At 45.1% G+C, this 18,510-nt stretch overlaps 1 protein-coding gene across 1 annotated transcript in view; it reads left to right on the forward strand.

Annotated features, from left to right (window-relative positions):
• The first annotated feature begins 1,174 nt into the window (after positions 1-1,174).
• WLS (Wnt ligand secretion mediator) overlaps positions 1,175-18,510 on the forward strand; it is a 38,184-nt gene continuing 20,848 nt past the window's right edge. Inside the window, exons 1-2 of the mRNA XM_083621173.1 lie at positions 1,175-1,453; positions 14,998-15,270. Of these exons, the coding sequence (XP_083477299.1) occupies positions 1,348-1,453; positions 14,998-15,270 (379 nt within the window). The 5' untranslated portion in view covers positions 1,175-1,347. The remainder of the gene's footprint in view (positions 1,454-14,997; positions 15,271-18,510) is intronic.

Consider the following 18,510-nt stretch of genomic DNA (forward strand, 5'->3'; position numbering starts at 1 on the left):
TTCCAACGTTACACCATTATGCTGGATTTGTGGCGCTGCAGAGGGGTTATTTTGTACGTGCTGGTGCAGCACTTTGGATTTTTGGATGTTGAGTGATAGGCCAAGCTTTTCGTAAGATTCTGCAAAGATATTTAGGATGGTTTGGATCTTCTGAGGATTCTCTGAGCGTGCACACACTATGTTGTCATCAGCATACTAAGGGTCTATGATGGAAGTTACGGTAACCTTACTCTTTGCTTTCAGCCTGCTCAGATTGAAGAGCTTTCCATCTGTTCGATATATGATTTCTACTCCGGTGGGGAATTTCCCTTCGACAATGGCAGGTAAAATGGTTTTAACGTAGTAAAATGGTTTCAACACATCATCAGCATCAGATGTACCTCCTTCTAGAGGCCACCACAGAGAGGGCCCTTTCTTAAGTTTGTATATAATGCACTTCTAAAGATAAAAGAAGGAACTTACACTGGAACTTTCTATTTATTTATTTTTTGCAATTAGTGAACTTCTTACAGGTGGTGGTGGTGAACATTTGGAAATGTAACCGCAGCATTTGAAATTTGATGATATCACTTATTAAGCCAAGTTCATGGCAGATTATTTTTGGACATTAGTGTGATGTCTAGAGTGGATATCCTTTTTCACCACTACCATTTCCTGTTCTGTCACCTGTAGTGACTATTGTTGCTGGATTGTACATCCATGTGGTTATGTGGCAGAAGAATATGACAGGGTTGTGGTTTTTCTGCCTTTCAACCAGCTTCGGAGGTAAGACAGAAGTCACCAACCACACAAAACGGAGGGGTAGCTAATTCTGAAGCAGAAAGAGCAAAGTTTTCTCCCCGCCCCCGCTGAATCTGTGATAAAATCGTTTTTAAAGGACACATCTTAATAGCATCTTCGTGTTATCCTTCCTTAACATCCATCCCCAAGTCTGGTGAACTTTCTGGGGGCTTTTTGTTCTCGCCGGGCTAGGCCCCGGGAGAGACCCAGAGAACCCTTTCTGGAGTTGGGGGAATCCGTCTGGTCCTCTTTCCACTTGTTAATTCCAAGCCCCCATCCTCCGCCTTGCCCCCCACCGCTCTGCGAGACTTGACACCAATTGCTGCTGAATAGCAGAGGAAGGCGGGAGGAGGAGGCGGCGACGGAGGGAGGTGGGTATCATGTGATCCGCTTTCCTGCTCCTTTAAAGCAGCCACATGCAGCCGAGCGCCGGCCACAATCACAGCTCCCGGCAGAGCGGGATTCGGATCCGGACTTGCCCGGGCAATCAGTGCCGAGGCGGCCGCCGCTCTCCCTTCCCATCCCTGACAGCCTTAACTTTTGTGCAAAGGGAGCAAGCTGCAAAAAATGGCAGGGGCAATTATCGAGAACATGAGCACTAAGAAGCTGTGCATTGTTGGCGTGATCTTGCTGATTTTCCAAATCATCGCCTTTCTGGTGGGAGGTCTGATCGGTAAGTGCGTCGCAGGGGCAAACTTTATCCTTCTTTCCTTCGCCTTTCTCTCTCTCTCTCTTTCTCTCTCTGGCTTCCCTCTTCCCTGTTTTCGAGACTTTGTTTCTGTGATCTAATTAGCCCGGCTATTGTAGTTAAGAAAACACCGCGCCACGGGCCTCTTTGTGCCCCCTGCACTCGAGTGGCTGCAAAGGAAGGAGAAAGAAGGGAGGGAAGGAAGGAGGGAGGGAGGGGCGCGCGCACAGGCTCGGGGCAGAAAAAAGTTTGTTCGGGGTGTGTGTGTTTCGGCCTCGCTTGCAGGATCTGCTCCAAGGAAGCGAGTGGAAAGGCGAAACCTTTTAAGCATGGCGACTTGGTTTCTTCAAGAAAGCCGGCGGGGGGGGGGGGGAGATTGTGTGAAACGCGAAGTTGATATTCCCTATTACTTCTGCCTCGTCCCGACGATCTCCCTCCCTTCCCCTTCCCCTCCGACTGGGCTGCAGGGAGAGAGCTAATCTCTTTCAATTGCAATGAGAAGAGGAGCTGCTCGAGCCCACGAAAGGAATGTTTGCGCATTGTGCCTCCTTGACGGGGATCTGCCTTTCTCTTGTGTTTCTTTCTTTCTCGAGCCAGGCTTACATTTGCTTAGGCAGTCTCTAAGTTTGGATTGAAGGCTGTAAGGGGGGTAAGGACGCTCCTTCGGGAGAAGAAGGAAGTGACACCCCCCCACACACAAACACGGAGGGTGAAGGGTTATTATTATTTGCACACACTCCCTTCGATTCTTTGCTCCTGTCTCGATGGAGGCAACTTAACCACTTACCTGAGATCTTGCTGCGGGGGGGGGGGGGGAGGCGCACATTTCTTTAAACATATTGGGTGGACAAAAGGTTTTTTTTTTTTGTTTCCCACCCTCCTCGCGCCCTCCTTCCGGGCGAAGTAAAAGTTGTGCTGCATGGATGCACAGTTCAACTGTCTCCCTCGTAACCCTCCCATTTCTGGCATATAGGAAGATTGGCTTCAGCCAGGGATTCCCCCAAAAATCGTCCCTCTGTTGTCTTTGACTGTCTGAAACTTATGGGGTTGCTGCTCTCCCAAGTCGAAATTCCTATGTTTACAGATAACTAAATGGTAGGAACTGAGGAAATGCTTAATTCAACAAGCTGTGTTAAAAACAACTTGGGGGCATGAAATGGCAAACAAAAGTGGAAAGCATGTTGCATTCTATTTGAGGGCTTTTTCTTTTCAGATCCCCGGCCTGGGTGCTAATCCTTGTTTCTAGCTCAGACAGGTACTCACTATTTTTTATTATCTATCGGTGCCCCCAAACTTGCACCTTTATTCTGACATCTGTCGCACGGTACAGGGAAATGATATGGTGAATAGTCTAGTAACCCAGTGCCCTTGCTTTGCTTCGCAAATAAATAATTCTGTTTAGGGCTTGCTTGTTTTTCTTTTCTTTTTTGTTTTAAATTAAGAAGCACAATCCAAATTGCTTGTTACCTGCACACACTGTATCTGTCTTAAGATGCAGAAGAAAAAAACCCCTTTCTGGGCATATCTGCTTATGTCTTAAGAAAAATGAATATGGAGTGACCTTTATGGGAAATGTTAGTGGAGCAAATGCTTAGAGGGAGAGAGACTACTTAAAATCTTGCTCTCCTTCGAGTGTGCTCAGCACTCTGAAAACTCTTGCTCCAGGCAGTTTCTTAAGCAGTGACGTAACCTTTAATTGTTCTGGCTCTGGAGCAAGCATACCCCAAATCCTTTGTTTTAATTCTCAGTTTTAAGGTTCATCTCATAGCATGAAGGCTTTCCCCAATGCGAGTCTGCAAGACACCACTAATGGGTTGTTACAGGCAAATCTGAGGAATGTTGCAACAAACTTCACAGAGGTTTTTATTTCGAGGATCATGCCAGTTGGTTAGCCCACCTCATCTTAACCACATCATGTGCTGGGGTTATATTTTTATTTTTGAAAGTTGATTTAGTGTGTCCTAATGCACAGTGCTTGCTTAAAATGCCTTCCACCTTCAAGTTCTGAAAGCCTGGAAAATATTTTAAGGCACCATGATAGAACATTTAGACGAGGGTAAGAGACCTGCGGTCCTCCAGAAGTTGCTGGACTCCAGATGTTGAACGCCCATATGTCCCAACAACCATGGTCAATAGCCAGGGGTGATAGGAGTTATAGTCAAGTAACATCTGGAGGGCCACAGATTGCTTTAGATCATGGCCAGACTTGGCCCTCCAGCTGTTTTGGGACTACAGTTCCCATCATCCCTGACCACTGGTCCTGTTAGCTAGGGATGATGGGAGTTGTAGTCCCAAAACAGCTGGAGGACCAAGTTTGGCCATGCCTGCTTTAGATCAAATTGTAGAATAGCGGCTACATGATTTTGCTGTTGTATGCCATTACGTAACTAAGGTTTTCTGGTTCAGTATGTTTGAGCCATGAATACATCCTTCAGAAGTATAGCTTCCAATTCAAATACAAGACTGTGGAAGACTTTTGAATAATAAATTTCCAGATTAAATTCTGCGCACTGTTACGTTGGAGGTTTGGGGCTGTTGTTGTTGTTTTACTACTGAGTAATGCTTGTGTTCAGGGAGGTTTCAAACCACAAGTTACTGGTTTGGACATCATGGTAAACGGTCGTTTTGCAAACTTGGAAGTTTTGCTTTACAGAGGGTATATAAGGAGGGACGGGAGTTTGTACATTCCGAATCCAACAAAATATGGTTAGTTCAATGAGGAGTGTGATTCCTGATCCCAGACTATGTGAGGATACTTAAGATTGCGGCTTAATGAATTTGTAGTGGTAACCTTGCACTTACATTCAGTCCCCTAATAGTAATTTCCATTCATCAACTCCAAGGGTCATTTTTTCAATCAACTGGTAGTGGTTTATAGTGTGTTGGCGATCTCCCATAGAAGATCCATGTTTGTGACAAAATCCTAGATAGCTCATCTGGTTACAGCATGGTGTTGAGAATGCCAAGGTTGCAGGTTCGATTCCCCATATGGAACAGCTGCATATTCCTGTATTTCGGGGTTGGACTGGATGATCCTCAGGGTCCCTTCCCATTCTACAATTCTATAATTCTCATGGCCAAGGGTGAACTCTTGGCTGAGGTGGGACTGGCTTGTTCTTTGATCCTTAAAAGAAAGTCCCTAGAAGTTAACAAGGTGGTGTTTACTTTGGTCAACACTTAACAAGTTCTGTGCTTCATGGATGACCCTATATCAGATGGCCTTTATTCAAGATTAGTTTTGCTTATTTTATTCCGTCATGCAGTTTTAAACACTGGGATCCCTTGCCACATCTGTGGCTAGGGCTGCTCTGCTGAAAAGGTACATGCTGTACTCCGGGTATGAATGCTGCATGGGGGCCCTTCTGTTTGGAAATATTCAGCCTGTAGTCTTAGCATAGATTCTTGAGATAGGAAATAGACAAGAAAGGTCATGTCTACTCCCTTCTTCAGTGAATATCTGTTAATTGCAGCTGAATGGGAAAATGCACTGGAAAATGAAACTACTTGGCACAAATCTGTTTGTTTTTAAGAGTGGTGAAGAATAGATAATAAGGACTTGAGGGGGAATACTTTAGATCCTACCAAAACTGCATTGCCTTGCCTTTATCTCTTGTAATGGCATAAACTTACAGTAAACGGCTTTATAGCTATAATAGTGTCTTTGCTTAGTTTTATGTGATACAACACTCCGCTGTAGTTCTCTCCAGATACTAAGAAGGATTGTCAGAGCTATTACTAGACACCAAAGTAAAATGTTACTGCTGGTTTCTTTCTCAATAACCCCCCTCACCTTCTGAAGCTGTTAGTGAATCTGATTTGGGAGTCTGATGGGTTTGGTATATAGAAGATCCTGATTAAAAGCCCATCACAAAGTCGCTCTTTTGTAGTTTAACCTCTTATCATGGGAGTTGTTGAGAAGATAAAACAAGACTAAAAGTGCTATGATAGTGTCAGAAACCCTAATCTCATTTTTAAAATGAAGATTTTCCCCTGCTTTAAGGATCTTGGCGTGTTTGGGAAGGGAGATGGTTTCTCCTCCAGCGAAGAAGGCTTCTGTTTTGCCTGAAGCTAAAATTCAAACTCTTTCTGTAAGCTAGGAATGCTTCCCTTGAGATGAAAAGGCTCTGTGCACATACCAAGGATACTTTAGTATTCCTTCAGGCATGTATGTGGTAGATGCAGAGTTATGTCTAGGGGGGACAGGCTAGTCTAAATAAACTGTTTTATGAGGTACCAGTAGTTACCTGCGGATTCGGCACTGTAGAATTGAAATGTTTCAGCTTGAAAGACACTGTTTTTCCTCTCAGAGCTGTGCTCTCGCCTCTGCTGTGAATAATGTTGGGTCATCACTGCTATTTAGACTTGTGTTGTGAGAGATTTAATAGTCTGGCTGAAGGAGCAGGAAATGTGTTTTTATCCAGAGTAAAAATCGACAAAAGGAGGGCTTGGACGAGGCCCAGGTATGCAATGCTGCAATTAGCAAATGTTTCCCGTGTGTGTGTGTGTGTGTGTGTGTGTGTGTTGAATTGGCTTGGAGGGTCACAGTGAAAATATACATGCTACAGAATTCAAACTGCTGTAGTCATTGGCTGCTTCAAGAAGTATATAGTAGTAAACTTGCTATCTAATCCGACTTAATGCTCTCCTCATGGAGATTTGTTCGGCACCTTCATTGTACACCTTTAGGTGCCAGGCAAAAACTGTTCCTTTTCAACCAGGCCTTTGGCTGATTGACATCTAATGCCCTTTTAAATGTGTTGTGGGAGGGGAGATTATTGGTTTGTTGTTGTTTTTATTCTTGTGAACGGCCCTGAGTTCTACAGATGAAGGGCAATATACAAATGTAATTCTTAGCAGCAGCAGCAACAACAACAATTTATGACATCATTCATGGTCAACAGTGCTTCTTTGGAAAATTTTCAAAATCAACTTGGTCATAATGATTTCTCTGGAGAAACAACCTTGCCTTGTGCTTCTGGTTGGGGGCAGCATGTTCTAGGAGAAAAGGGTGTAGAAAATTGTTGCCTTTTGATACTTTTATAGGAAAGGCACAAACATGGGGAAATAACTGAACTATGGCAGCACTGGTTGAGAATTGGGAGAGAGGGGCAGCAGAAAAAATCCTATTGCTGAATCCAGTAAAAAGTAAGTAGGCCACTCTCCCTTAAGTTCAGTGTACCTTATACCGATTAAGTCGCACTCACGAAAAACACAACATACATAAGCACAATCCTAAACCTCTTCACTGGGAAGCAAGGTCTTCTGATTTCAGTGGGACAGTCTCACATGTAAGGATGTGTAGAAGTGTAGCCAAACAATGCAAAAACTACCCAAAGGGAAGAGCGTCTAAAAGTCTGACTTGGTTGTAAAGTGCTATGAGCTGAGCAAGTTGCGAGTCAGTGGGGTTTTTTTTTATTCTTTCCACAGAAACAGATTTGCGATGTAGGCTAGGGATGTGAGAGTTGAGGATGATAAATTAGCTTGTTTATTCCTGCCCTCCTGTTGGTTAGTGTAATGAAGCAGAAGCCCATTGTATGCACTCATTTGGTAGCGATAGCTCTGCACAGAAGGGGGTAATTGAAGAGAAAAGCAGAGAGCTCTTGGAGCATGGGAGTAGTTAACATCACACGAGGTCACTAGGCTTCAAGTTTTAATCAGTGTGGACACCCTGCGATTCAGATTTTTCTGAACGATCCATTGGGGTGTGAAACAAAGATCGGTAAATAATCTGAAATGCAGAAAGGAGCTGTAAAAAATAAAAGAAGGGCAAAATTCCAGCTGCAGATACATTTTAAATGTTGTTCTGGGAGCCTGTGGTGTATTTAGATTAAACAGTACTTACACAGGCCATAGCGGTTTGTGTTTCACTATTAGAGCAAACCTTCCCCCCCCCCCCCCCATGATTGAAAGTTTCCAGAAAGGTGTCTTGAGGTAAAACCAAGAAATTGGCTGCAGGCATGTGGTGGGACTCTAGCAAAGGTTCAAGGGGCCTAGTCAGAGGAATCTTCCTGAGCTTCCATTTTGGGAGGCTATGGACTTCTGGTCGCAAGAACTGTACTCTCCCCTTGCTATCACAACCCACATTTAAAGATGAAACTAGGGTGGAGTAGGGTCTGAATCACATATAGCTCATTGTAAACTGTCTGCATAATGCTGTTGGGAGTAGGTGTGGAATGCCAAACACTTCACTCCCAGTCAGACCTCATAAAAACATAGATTTGGAAAGCAGTTGAGAAGCTGCTGTTCTTAGCACAGCTTTCTCAAGGAAAGCTTCCTTCAAGAGCTGTGGACTGCGGACCAGGAATCACTGCAGCAAAGATTGGTTGAGGGGGCTAAAGTGTTAGAGTTAGTGCAGTGGAACAACTGTCTGCAGTACCCTAAATGCATTTTTGCATGCCAGGGCATGTGTGTGTTTAATTTGGAGCCCTTCTAACTTCCATTTCAGGAAAGCACATGATAAATGCCATTATTAGGGGGAAGAAGAATTTTGTTGCACATGTCTACAAACATTCAGACTGTGTCTCTGGCGAGCTGCTAGCAAACACTTGTTATGACTTTGTGGGTACCATCATCACCAGAGTGTTACTGACCAAAAATGGTCAGTAACAAAGAAGTACTTTTAGGACCAAAACCCTGGGTTCCTTCTCCAGAAAGTGTACAACGTGGGCAGCCTATTGTGTAGAATAGCCAAACCCTGCAATAAAACCACATTTGTTCTGACCCATCAAATAGACTCACAACTTGACACCGGGCACATCTGATAGTACAATACCCATCTAACAAAGACTAACAAGGGTGAATTTGATGTCCATGAATAGCCTCCTATAAGACAGACCCAGAAGATAAGGTGGCAGGATACCACTTGTTGCCAGCTACTGCTCTCAACTAAAACTACCCCAATGTATCATAGATCTAAAACCAGATTTGTAGAATTATACTTTCCTCTCTCAGGCCTTGGGTTGTAGGCTTATACTTGCTTAACAAACAGCTCCGTAACCTAAACCAGTGGTTTTCAACTGGTGTGCCGTACCACCCTGGGGTGCCTTGAATGATGGTCAGGGGTGTCGTGGGCAACGCTGGCCTCTGCCCCTCTTCCCTCCCTCCTCTGATGCCCTCTTGTGTTTCTGCCTCCCGAAAGCTTGTGCGCAGCCCTGGCTACAAGCTCTGCAGGCGAATGGCTCCTCTGGGGCTGGCCAGGGAGTGCTGGTTGCCAGGAGCTGAGGTGGCCTCAAAGCAAGCAAGCAAGCAGGCAAGGAAGCCTAGCCAGTCAGTCTGCCAGCCCTTGCTGTTGGGAATGGACAGACAAGTCCCAGGCCCCTGTGGGGCTGTGTGAGGAGGCACCTTTTTGGGGTGGGGGAAGCTCAGAGACCTGGGGTGGCAGCAACGGCTACCCAGAGGACTCCCAAGGAGGAGAAGAAGAGTTTGGATTTGATATCCCACTTTATCACTACCTGAAGGAGTCTCAAAGCGGCTAACATTCTCCTTTCCCTTCCTCCCCCACAACAAACATTCTGTGAGGTGAGCAGGGCTGAGAGACTTCAAAGAAGGGTGACTAGCCCAAGGTCACCCAGCAGCTGCGTGAATCTGAGGGAACACTCCACAAGGGAGGATGTTCAAAAATGGGTGAGAGGCTGCCAGCTCTGCAGGAAAGGGGTGACATGACTGGGCTCCTGAGCCCCACAGGGGTGCCACAGAAAGAATGTAGTTGGTCAAGGGAGCCATGGACTCAAAAAGGTTGAAAACCTTTGACCTAAATCATCTTTCCAGCTGCACATCAGCACAATAATGAGACGGTGCAAAATCCAGGTTGCAAATTTGTCCCCACATTTTCTCTGTCAATACCATTATAGGAGCTAATAATGTCAGCATTTTATTCCCCCTTGCTCATCTTCCATGTATGCCATCATCTGCATATAGTGCCCTTCTGCATTCTGCGTAGGTCCATCAGGCCAATCCCTAAGCAATTGTGTCAGTGGACACAAATCCCATATGAGAAATGGCAGTATTCATAAACCAGTGATATAAGTTCAACTCCTCTCAGGTCTCAGTAGGGACAATGGCCTCCCTTTCCTCTACAGATGTTAATTAGCATGGTAAGTTGATAGGTGATAAAGCAATCACTGTGGTTACTTTGCATGCATTCTGCTTCTGATTGAGTTGTCACTATCTGTACTTTCCCTCTGACCCCAGGCTTCCAACTTCCTCTTCCCCATCACCATATCTGAAGAGTATTGTAGTCTGAAAAAGCTTGTGCCATAGTAACATTTATTAGTCTTTAAGATGCCACACAAGAGTGTTGCTAACACTAGCACTGCTATCCCTCTAGAAATTATAGCACTTTCTTCTGGAAACACAAGCTATTCAATTCAGATTGATAATTCCAGCGAGGAAAGGCAGACCCCAGGTCAGAGGACCTGCTTGAGGAAAAGGGGTAGCTATGCTTCTCATTCCTTCCCAAGAGGAGGGGGTGGGGTGGGAGCACATGGGATGAATACTTGTTTGCTAACTGCTGAACAGAATGGATGGGAATATAATTGAACTGGAGAGGCTGTATTGTTTAGTGCTCTCTGACATTGTAGCTTCTCACTTGTAAGTTTTTGTTCTTAAGTATTTATTTACAAAAGTACCCAAGTTAATAATTTTGTAAACAAATCAAATACTCCAGTAAATGTTATGTTTCGTTCAACTAATAGTGCCAAACATATAAAATGCCAGAAACTAGGTTGAACTAAACAGAGCATCTCTTTGAGTTAGATGCTCAAGTTGACTGTCACCCAGATTTTATCTGTCATCGTGCTGTGTTTTAAAGGACATCTGGTCCAAACTTCAACAGACTCTTTTTTTCGCCCCCGAGGTCTTTTGTTCCACCCACTTTGCTTTTATTTTTATTTTTTGTATTGGCCAACAAATCCCCCAACATCTAAAGGGGAACATTACAGCCACCATTCTGCATGAATGGCTTGAATTCAACCAATACTCTTTGAGAAGAGCCAGACATTCCAGACACAGCTCTTCAGATAAAAAACTCTGTGAGGTCTTTGTATTTGAAGTAGACAGTTCTCAATTAAACAAATGCTGTTCTGCAAAAAAAAAAACAACCCTCCTCCTGCCTCCCCTCCTTCTTACCCATGAACTCAGCAGGACTTTAGATACCCTGCCATAACTTTAACACTGTTTTAAACTTGTGGCCAATAGCAGTGGTTTTCAACCGGTGGGCCGTGGCACCCTGGGGTGCCTGGGCAACACTGGCCTCTGTCCCTCTTTCCTTCCCTCCGTCCTCTGGTGTCCTCTTGCGTCTCTGCCTCCCAAAGGCTTGCACTGCTGTTTGTTGCAGCAGTCCTGGCTACTCCTCAGGTGAATGGTGCCTGTGGGGCTGGCCAGGGGGCTTCCCAGGCCACTGTGGGGCTGTGTGAGGAGGCACCTCTCTTTGGGGGTAGGGGGGCAGCTAAGCTGTGGCTGCTGCCCAGAGGACTCCCAAGGAGAGGGGAGAGGAGGCTGAGGGAACACTCCACAAGGAAGGTTGTTCGAAAAAGGGTGAGACTCTGCCAGCTCTGCAGGAAAGGAGTGACATAACTGGGCTCCTGAGTCTCATGGGGTGCTGCAGAAAGAATGTAGTTGGTCAAGGGAGCCGTGGACTCAAAAAGGTTGGAAACCTCTGGCCCATAGTGCCTTTCCAAGTAAAGTTAAACAATTGTGAAGAAGAGGTAACTTGCATATTTTCTTGACCTGTTGGGGGTGGTACAGTAGATAAGCATCATCACCATTTGGCATGTATGACAGAGCTGGCTTCAGCGCCGTACAATAGGAAAGAAGTGTTGAGCCAGAAGCTGGTGGTGGTGGATGTCTTTGGAATGGCAGCAGAGTCGGTGAACGGGACTGCAAAGCATGATGTGGAACAAAGCTCGGGAGAAGAGAGTGCTGTGCCAAGCAGGACACAGACATTTCTTTACACAACATTTTTTGCATTGTGGTTGTATGCTAGGTATTTGCTGCAGTTGGACATATAGCAAGGAAAGCAGGAACGTAAAGAAACTCATTACAAATAATCAGACCAGTGCTTTAAAGGACTGATTTCATTGCAGGGGACGGACAAATGGGCTGAGAGAAGAGGACTGGAATCTGGTTTTGTTTCACTTTTCTAGTCCTTTGTTCTTTAAAAAGCAATTACTGGGCATTCTCTCCCCCGCCCCCCAGCCTGAGAGGATGATTTTTGGGGAAAGTGCAAGGGGGGTGTGTGCTTTTAATCCCCCATTCCAGCATATTAAAAATTAAGCCTGGAGATTCATACACGCAGTAATAGGAACCTTACCAGAATACTCTTGTGCTATGGTTTAATTTGCTTGTGACATTTAGCATAATCTGCAATGCCATGTGTGTGGCTTTAGGAATGGTCGGCTAACAGTCTGCAGACTTCCTTTGCTTCTGAAGTAGTTGAATGACCTATGGGCTTGTGGTTTAAATACTGGGAGACTTTGCTTATCCTTTCCCTGCCTGCCATTGATCTTTATGAACAAAATAAAATGTAGTGTTTTTTTTTTTAAAAAAAGGCAGCAACCTTGTACAGGTGTCCACAAATCTGTGGTTGCCAGCATGCTCAGTGGCGGATTCCGTCCCTGGAGTCTTATCCCAATTGCAGATGAGTCTGGGGAGGTCTCACACATTGCGCTGCCCTCTGGGGTTTTGGCCTCTTCCCTCTACTGTCTGCTGAGCAGCTCTGCATGACACAGGATCCTGGCCTCTTCCCCGAGTCCCCTGCATGCCAGAAGCTTGTTAGGCGGTAAGGATTGGTGGGAGCCACTAATAAGGGCTGACTACAGAGCCGAGCCAAAATCGATGGACCCTTGACCATGGAAACGTGTCTGTATTACAGCATATCTGATCCAATGAAGCACCAGCTGCTCAGTGGTTTGCACATCCTGCTTTGGAAAGAATTTTATGTGATCCAGCATCAAAAGGGAATAGCCCTCTCTCTGGTGGGCCAGAAGCACAAGAATATGCTCTGGTCTGGTTCATTGGAGCAAGTCATTGCTTGATGCGCAGGATTAGGAAGCTCATATGACCAACTAATTGACCAGAGTTACTGATACAAGTATGTGCTCCATGGGGCAAAACAAAAGGCAGGATGTGTGGAGCCATTCACTGCCGCCGACTTTTTGAGAGCTATGCAGCTATCTTCTGTACACAACTGTAGCAGAATCCCTCTAATCCCACCCTGAAAGGTCTATTACTGGCATAGATTCAGCAGTATTTTGAGTTTCTTTTCATGGCCATTCTTTCACCATGGCCTATTGGGAGCATGGCATGGCCTAGAGACTGCGATCTACTCCCACTATAAATAAACCGACAGTGATCTACCCATTGAATTGGTTTCGGATATGGAGCTGTTTGTTAAGCGAGAGTTGTTGAGCTTTTTTTGAGGAGACTGACCAAAAGCATTGATGCTGGCTACTCCGTGCATGAATTCCAAAATACAACATTTTTAACATATACAGTCATAACACAGTTTCAATTTTTCTCTTATTTTTGTTGATTTCCCGTTCCTTTTCCCATGGAGTTGTTGTTTCTCCCCTTCTGCTGCACCCTGTTTTATTTATATTATTCCATTCCATTCTTCACCGAATCAGAGTAGATTGCGAAATACAGGCAACTCCCGTTTTGCATGCGTTCCGAGAACGTGTGCCCTTTCACGTGCATATTGCCATAACCCAGATGTGGCTGGAAAAGGGGGTGGGATTATGCATGCTCCACCAATGTGCATGGGGGTCAGGAACGCAACCCCAGCACAAAACGGTCATTGCCTATATAAAACTACAATAAAATGCCAATATTCTTTTCTTGGTCAAGGTGACTGAAAGAGTACTGTGGCAGCACAACTACAGACATTGTTGGAAGATGCAGGTTTTGTTGACTAACTTGACTCTGGCTTCAGAACTGGTTTTGGGACGGAATTGGCCTTGGTTGATCTGATGGATGGTCTTTATTGGGGCAGGAGGAGTTGCAACGCTGCCACTTTTTCTCTTAGTAGCTTTTGATACTTTCAACCACCATCTCCTCCTAGACCAGCTCTGTCAGATGGAATTTGTTGGCATTGTCCTTCAGTGGTTCTGTTCCTACCTTCAGGGCCATTTGCAGAGTGGCCTCAGGGTCCCATATTGTCCCAAATTCTTTTTAAAACTCACTTAAAGCTGTTACATGTGACTGAATGGATCTTTTGCATGTGTGTCAGACACTCTTTAACACCACTGGGAGTGGCATTAGGTGCTTTGGAGCAAGGTGTCACCAGTTCACTGATGGCACTTACTTCTCTATAACATCTGAACCTGGTGAGACCATGCAATTCACGGACTGATTTGTGGAGTAGATGAAGAGCTGGACGAGGACTAGTAAATTGAAGCTGAATCCTGGCAAGACTACAGAAGCTTTGTGAGTGAGCAATTGCTAAGTTTGGTAAATTGACCAGTTGACTATTCTTGATGGGGTTGCATTCTCCCAGAAGAAGTACTGTTAGTGCCATCACCCAGTAGCTAGGAGTGCTGCTTTCCAGCTGCAGCCTATACCACATAGCTGGGACACAAGCTACAGCAATGGAAGGGCACATGCTTTGCATGCAGAAGGTCCCAGGCTAGTCTTTTGAATCTCAAGGTAGGGCTAGGAAAGATTCTCTTGAGAGGTGTTATCAGTGTAGACAATACAGATCTAGATGAACCAGTGGTCTGATTTGCTATAAGGCAGTTTCCTGCATTCCCATGTTCCATCTCTGTCTAGGTCAGGATTTCCCAAGCTTGGGTCTCCAGCTGTTTTTGGACTACAACTCCCGTCATCCCTGGCTAGTAGGACAAGTGGTCAGGAGTGATGGGAATTGTAGTCCAAAAACAGCTGGAGACCCAAATTTGGAAAGACCCTGCTCTAGACCATTGTTCTCCTTGGAACTGGCACCATCCAAACAAAACAACCAAAATGGCAGTGTTTAAGTGACGCAGTATTGCTCGTGTGTGTGTGTGTGTGTGTGTGTGTGTGTGTGTTTTGCTTTGCTATCTTGATTTAAGGCAGGGGTGGGAACCTTTGAACCCAAGGGCCACACTCATCTGAGAAGGGGCCAGAGGCAAAAATTGGCAGAGTAATGGGTGTAAATCTTGCCTTTGTACAGTAGGCTGGTTTCAACATGCCTCCACCTCAGGCAAGAGACATCACAGTTCAAGAAGGCATTCCAGCCAGGCAAAAACACTTGAGGAGCAAAGCAGAGCCAGTAAGAAGTGTGGGCTGGGGCAAGTTGTGAGGGCCAGATAGGGGCCTGGAGGGCCACATGCATCATAATTTAAGGAGAGGGAAAACAAGAATGGGGTTCAATATTGTCTTCATTCCTCTGGCACATAATTGCATCCTCACCTTTCATGCCTCTAGATCTGCTGCAGGTGTTCACATCAGATTGAGTAACTAAATTTTCTGCTTCAGATGCTGCTGGCCACTATTTAGTAATACATTTTATAAACTGTTCTTTTGTGTTTCTTTTCCCCCCTTCTCCTCCTCAGCTCCAGGTCCCACTGCAGCTGTGCCCTATGTGGCAATAAAGTGCATAGATGTCCGGAAGAACCACCACAGGAGCAAATGGCTTATGCCCTGGGGACCTGACCAGTGTGAAAAAATCAGAGACTTTGATGAAGCGATGAGCAGGCAAATCGAAGCCAATGATATTGTGTTTTCAATTCACATGCCGCTCCCCCACAGGGAGATGAGCCCCTGGTTCCAGTTTATGGTCTACATTTTGCACATGGACATTGCTTTTAAGATTGACAACCAAATTAGTAAGTACCTGGAAGAATTGTGTTTACATAGTTAATGTAGTAACCTGAAAAAGAGTATTGATGTAAGTCGGACTGAGTGGGTATGTTGTGTGTGTTTTAAAAGAAAGTGGTAAAGGAGAACGAAGCCCTGTCTTCTTCTCCTTGTATTAAGGCAAGAGAGAAGGTTATCTAGGACAACTTCACTCACCCATTTCCACATGGGCTTCCTTCTGACTTGTGGATTGCAGTGAACCAGGGCTTATTTTAATGGGCAGCCAGACTCAAAATAGGTTAGTTCCAGTGAGGGGGAAAGACGGTTCTGAAAAGATAAGGTTGCCATATATCCAGAATTTCCCGGACATACCTGGAATATTGTAGTCAGAAGCAGTGTCTGTGTGGAAATTGGTGAAATGTCCTGGAAAATCTGGATGTATGGCAACCCATGTTGGCAGTGTTGTTTTTGCCTATTTTCCTTTAAAATACCTCAGAAAACAACATTTGTTTGTGATTCGTGCCCCCCCCCCCCACGAAAAGATTTAAGCAGTTCAGAAATTCAAGTGATGCAAAAGTTGTATTATGTTGGGTGATGTAAAAAGTGACTGAGAACAACGTGAAAGTAAATTAGTTTCTCCTTCCCTTACCAAGAACACTTTTCACAGGCTCTGCAGCTGCTCTTGGGAGTTCATGACATGTCTTGCGTGAAGCTTGATGATAGCACACTTCTGTGGTAGTGGTGTTAAGGGTATGAGAAAATCCTCAGAACTGGAAAATCTGTGCTGTCTTCTAAATGTCATGGAATGTGACTCCAAGCAAGAAAGTATTGTATTCACACACACGGGGCACGCAGATTACAATCATGTACCACTGGCCGGTTCTCAATTTCCCTTTTAAAAAGTCCTGCAGTGGACAAGGGGAGAGCTCATCTCCTCTCGAGAATATGCTCATGCCAATGGGAAGGTTTATGGGTAGCAGTATGAAGAGATCAAAGTCCTCCTCATCTTTCCCTTTGAAGCAGTAAGTGGGATGGGGAGCCTGTGGCCCTTCAGTTGTTGCTGAGCTACAGCTGTCACAATTCCTGATCATTAGCCATGCTATCTGGGGCTGATGAGAGCTGGAGTTGAGTGACATCCAGAGAGGCATGGGTTCACCACCACGACAGTGATTCTTCAAGGGCAAAATCAAGCAGAAGAGCCTGCTCCCTTCAGATGTTGTGCCACTTATCATTGTATGATGGGATTGTTTAAAAACACAATTTAATCCAGCAACGTGGTTGGGGTCAGGCTGCTTCCTTTGAAATTAGAAATGTGCCATGGCACACATGTTTAATATGATTGCATTATAATACGCTGTTGTGAAAATTACTGTGAAGTCTGTGCTTGTGGAAGTTGTCATGATAGATGTGTTAATTGCGTGGTTTTGAACTGTTGTCCTGGCATATGTGACAACACCATATAGTAGATTGTCATGCCACTTTTGTGACTTGCAGCAATGAGTTTACATTTTCCTTAATATATAAGTGGCGGTGTAGCAGATCTTAAGGCTGGCCTATTTTAGTTCTAAGCATTGTGCATAACATGTGGAAAGTTGCTAGAACCACACATTCCAGTCGAGTTATAATTCCACGAGCAGCGTTTCCACTCAGTTTGTAAAGACTTCATTCAGTTTGACAAGCACAGCGATCCTGAGAGATTTCCTTTCTGCATTGGCAAGAAATGTGTGGAAGCAAAGGAGAATAGAGTCTTAGGATGATTGATGTCTTTCCTCCCTTTTTTTAAATCGCTGGATTGGAGTTGGCTGCTAATGTTGGGGGGCGGGGGGAGGGAGAGCTTATTCACATTGATCTGACTTCACCAGCCCCAAATAGCTTTTTCTTTTCTGTCTTGGTGACCAAGAAAAAAATAATACAAGTGTAGTTTTCTCCTGTAATCAAGGAGAAGCATGAAGGTGAAAGTCATTGTGAGATCATTCTTGGCTTGGTTTTCCTGCTCTAATTTGAGTGACTGTAGCTCTGCCCTGGCTTTGCCATTTCTAGACGGAGGAGGAGTATACAGACTGGCCTGAGTCCAGGTCAGAATTCACTCTAGCAGATTTCCTGATTTCTATAGAATTCATTCTTCCAAATGCTCCCCTTTTCCCAACCGCTACTAAACTACTGTATTGACATTGGGTGATACTTGGTCATGCCTTTAACTGTATAAAGCCATCACCAGCTATTTCACCTCGAGCCACTGAAACCTGCAACCATTGCCCCTGTTGTTCCTCATCAGTGGGCAGGTGACACTTTTATTTTGTATCCTGCTCTTCCTCCAAGAGGCAGCACACATGAGGCTATCAGGTTGTTATCTCAGAAGCCCCGTGATATAGAATGAGGCTGTGAGAGGCTGACCTGCCTAAAGCCTTACCCAGTGACCTGCTTTGGGCATCAATTTGTCAAAGTGTCCCTTTGAGTGTAATACAAGTGAATGTGTTGACAGCAGTTGGTTCCTTTCCTTCCTTCCTTCCTTCCTTCCTTCCTTCCTTCCTTCCTTCCTTCCTTTCTTTCCTTTCTTTCCCCACTTCAAACACTGGTCCATGTAAGAGCAGAGACCTTTCTGAGATCACCGGAACTGGCGTAGCACGGCATTTTTAAAAGCTTTGGAGCCCCCCTTCGTACATTTGCACCACTCCAAGAACGTATGGAGGGGAGAATGGGATCTTCTCTGACGCTGGTTCCTCCCCAACGTCATTGTCCGCCTTCATTTCCCTGACCTCCACATATTGTGCAGGAGAAGTGGGGTCTGTGCACACACAGCTGTGCACATGTTGGCTCTTCTTTCAGAGCTTCCCAATGCAGAAAGGTTGAGAGAGTAAAGCTACTGGAGACATGGAGGACTGTAAGCGCAGTGCGTAGACAGAAGAGGTCTCAGCTCTGATCTGGAATTGTTCCCGTTCTTTCTGTGCGCACGCACATACCCACCTCTGTCGTTCACATCTCAGCTCTGTAATGAGCTTTGCCGATAGGCCTTGGGTATGCCAGTGTGTCTCGGCCTCAGCTCTGCCATCTGTAACTGGCAAGCGAGACTGACTGGCTTTGTGGGCTGCGATTAGAAAATGAGTGCTATGTAAAATATTGGCTCCTCACAGGTCCTGGATGTGCTCAATATGGGGCAGCTGTGTTGGTTAAGCCGTTTTAACTTAGCTGTGCAGACATGTGCTCCATCGCACAGATGACAACAACAACAACAACAATTGTATTATTTATACTCCGCCCATCTGGCTTCG

This window comes from Podarcis filfolensis, assembly GCF_964270895.1.
Source record: "Podarcis filfolensis genome assembly, chromosome: 6".
NCBI classification, from domain to species: Eukaryota; Metazoa; Chordata; class Lepidosauria; order Squamata; family Lacertidae; genus Podarcis; species Podarcis filfolensis.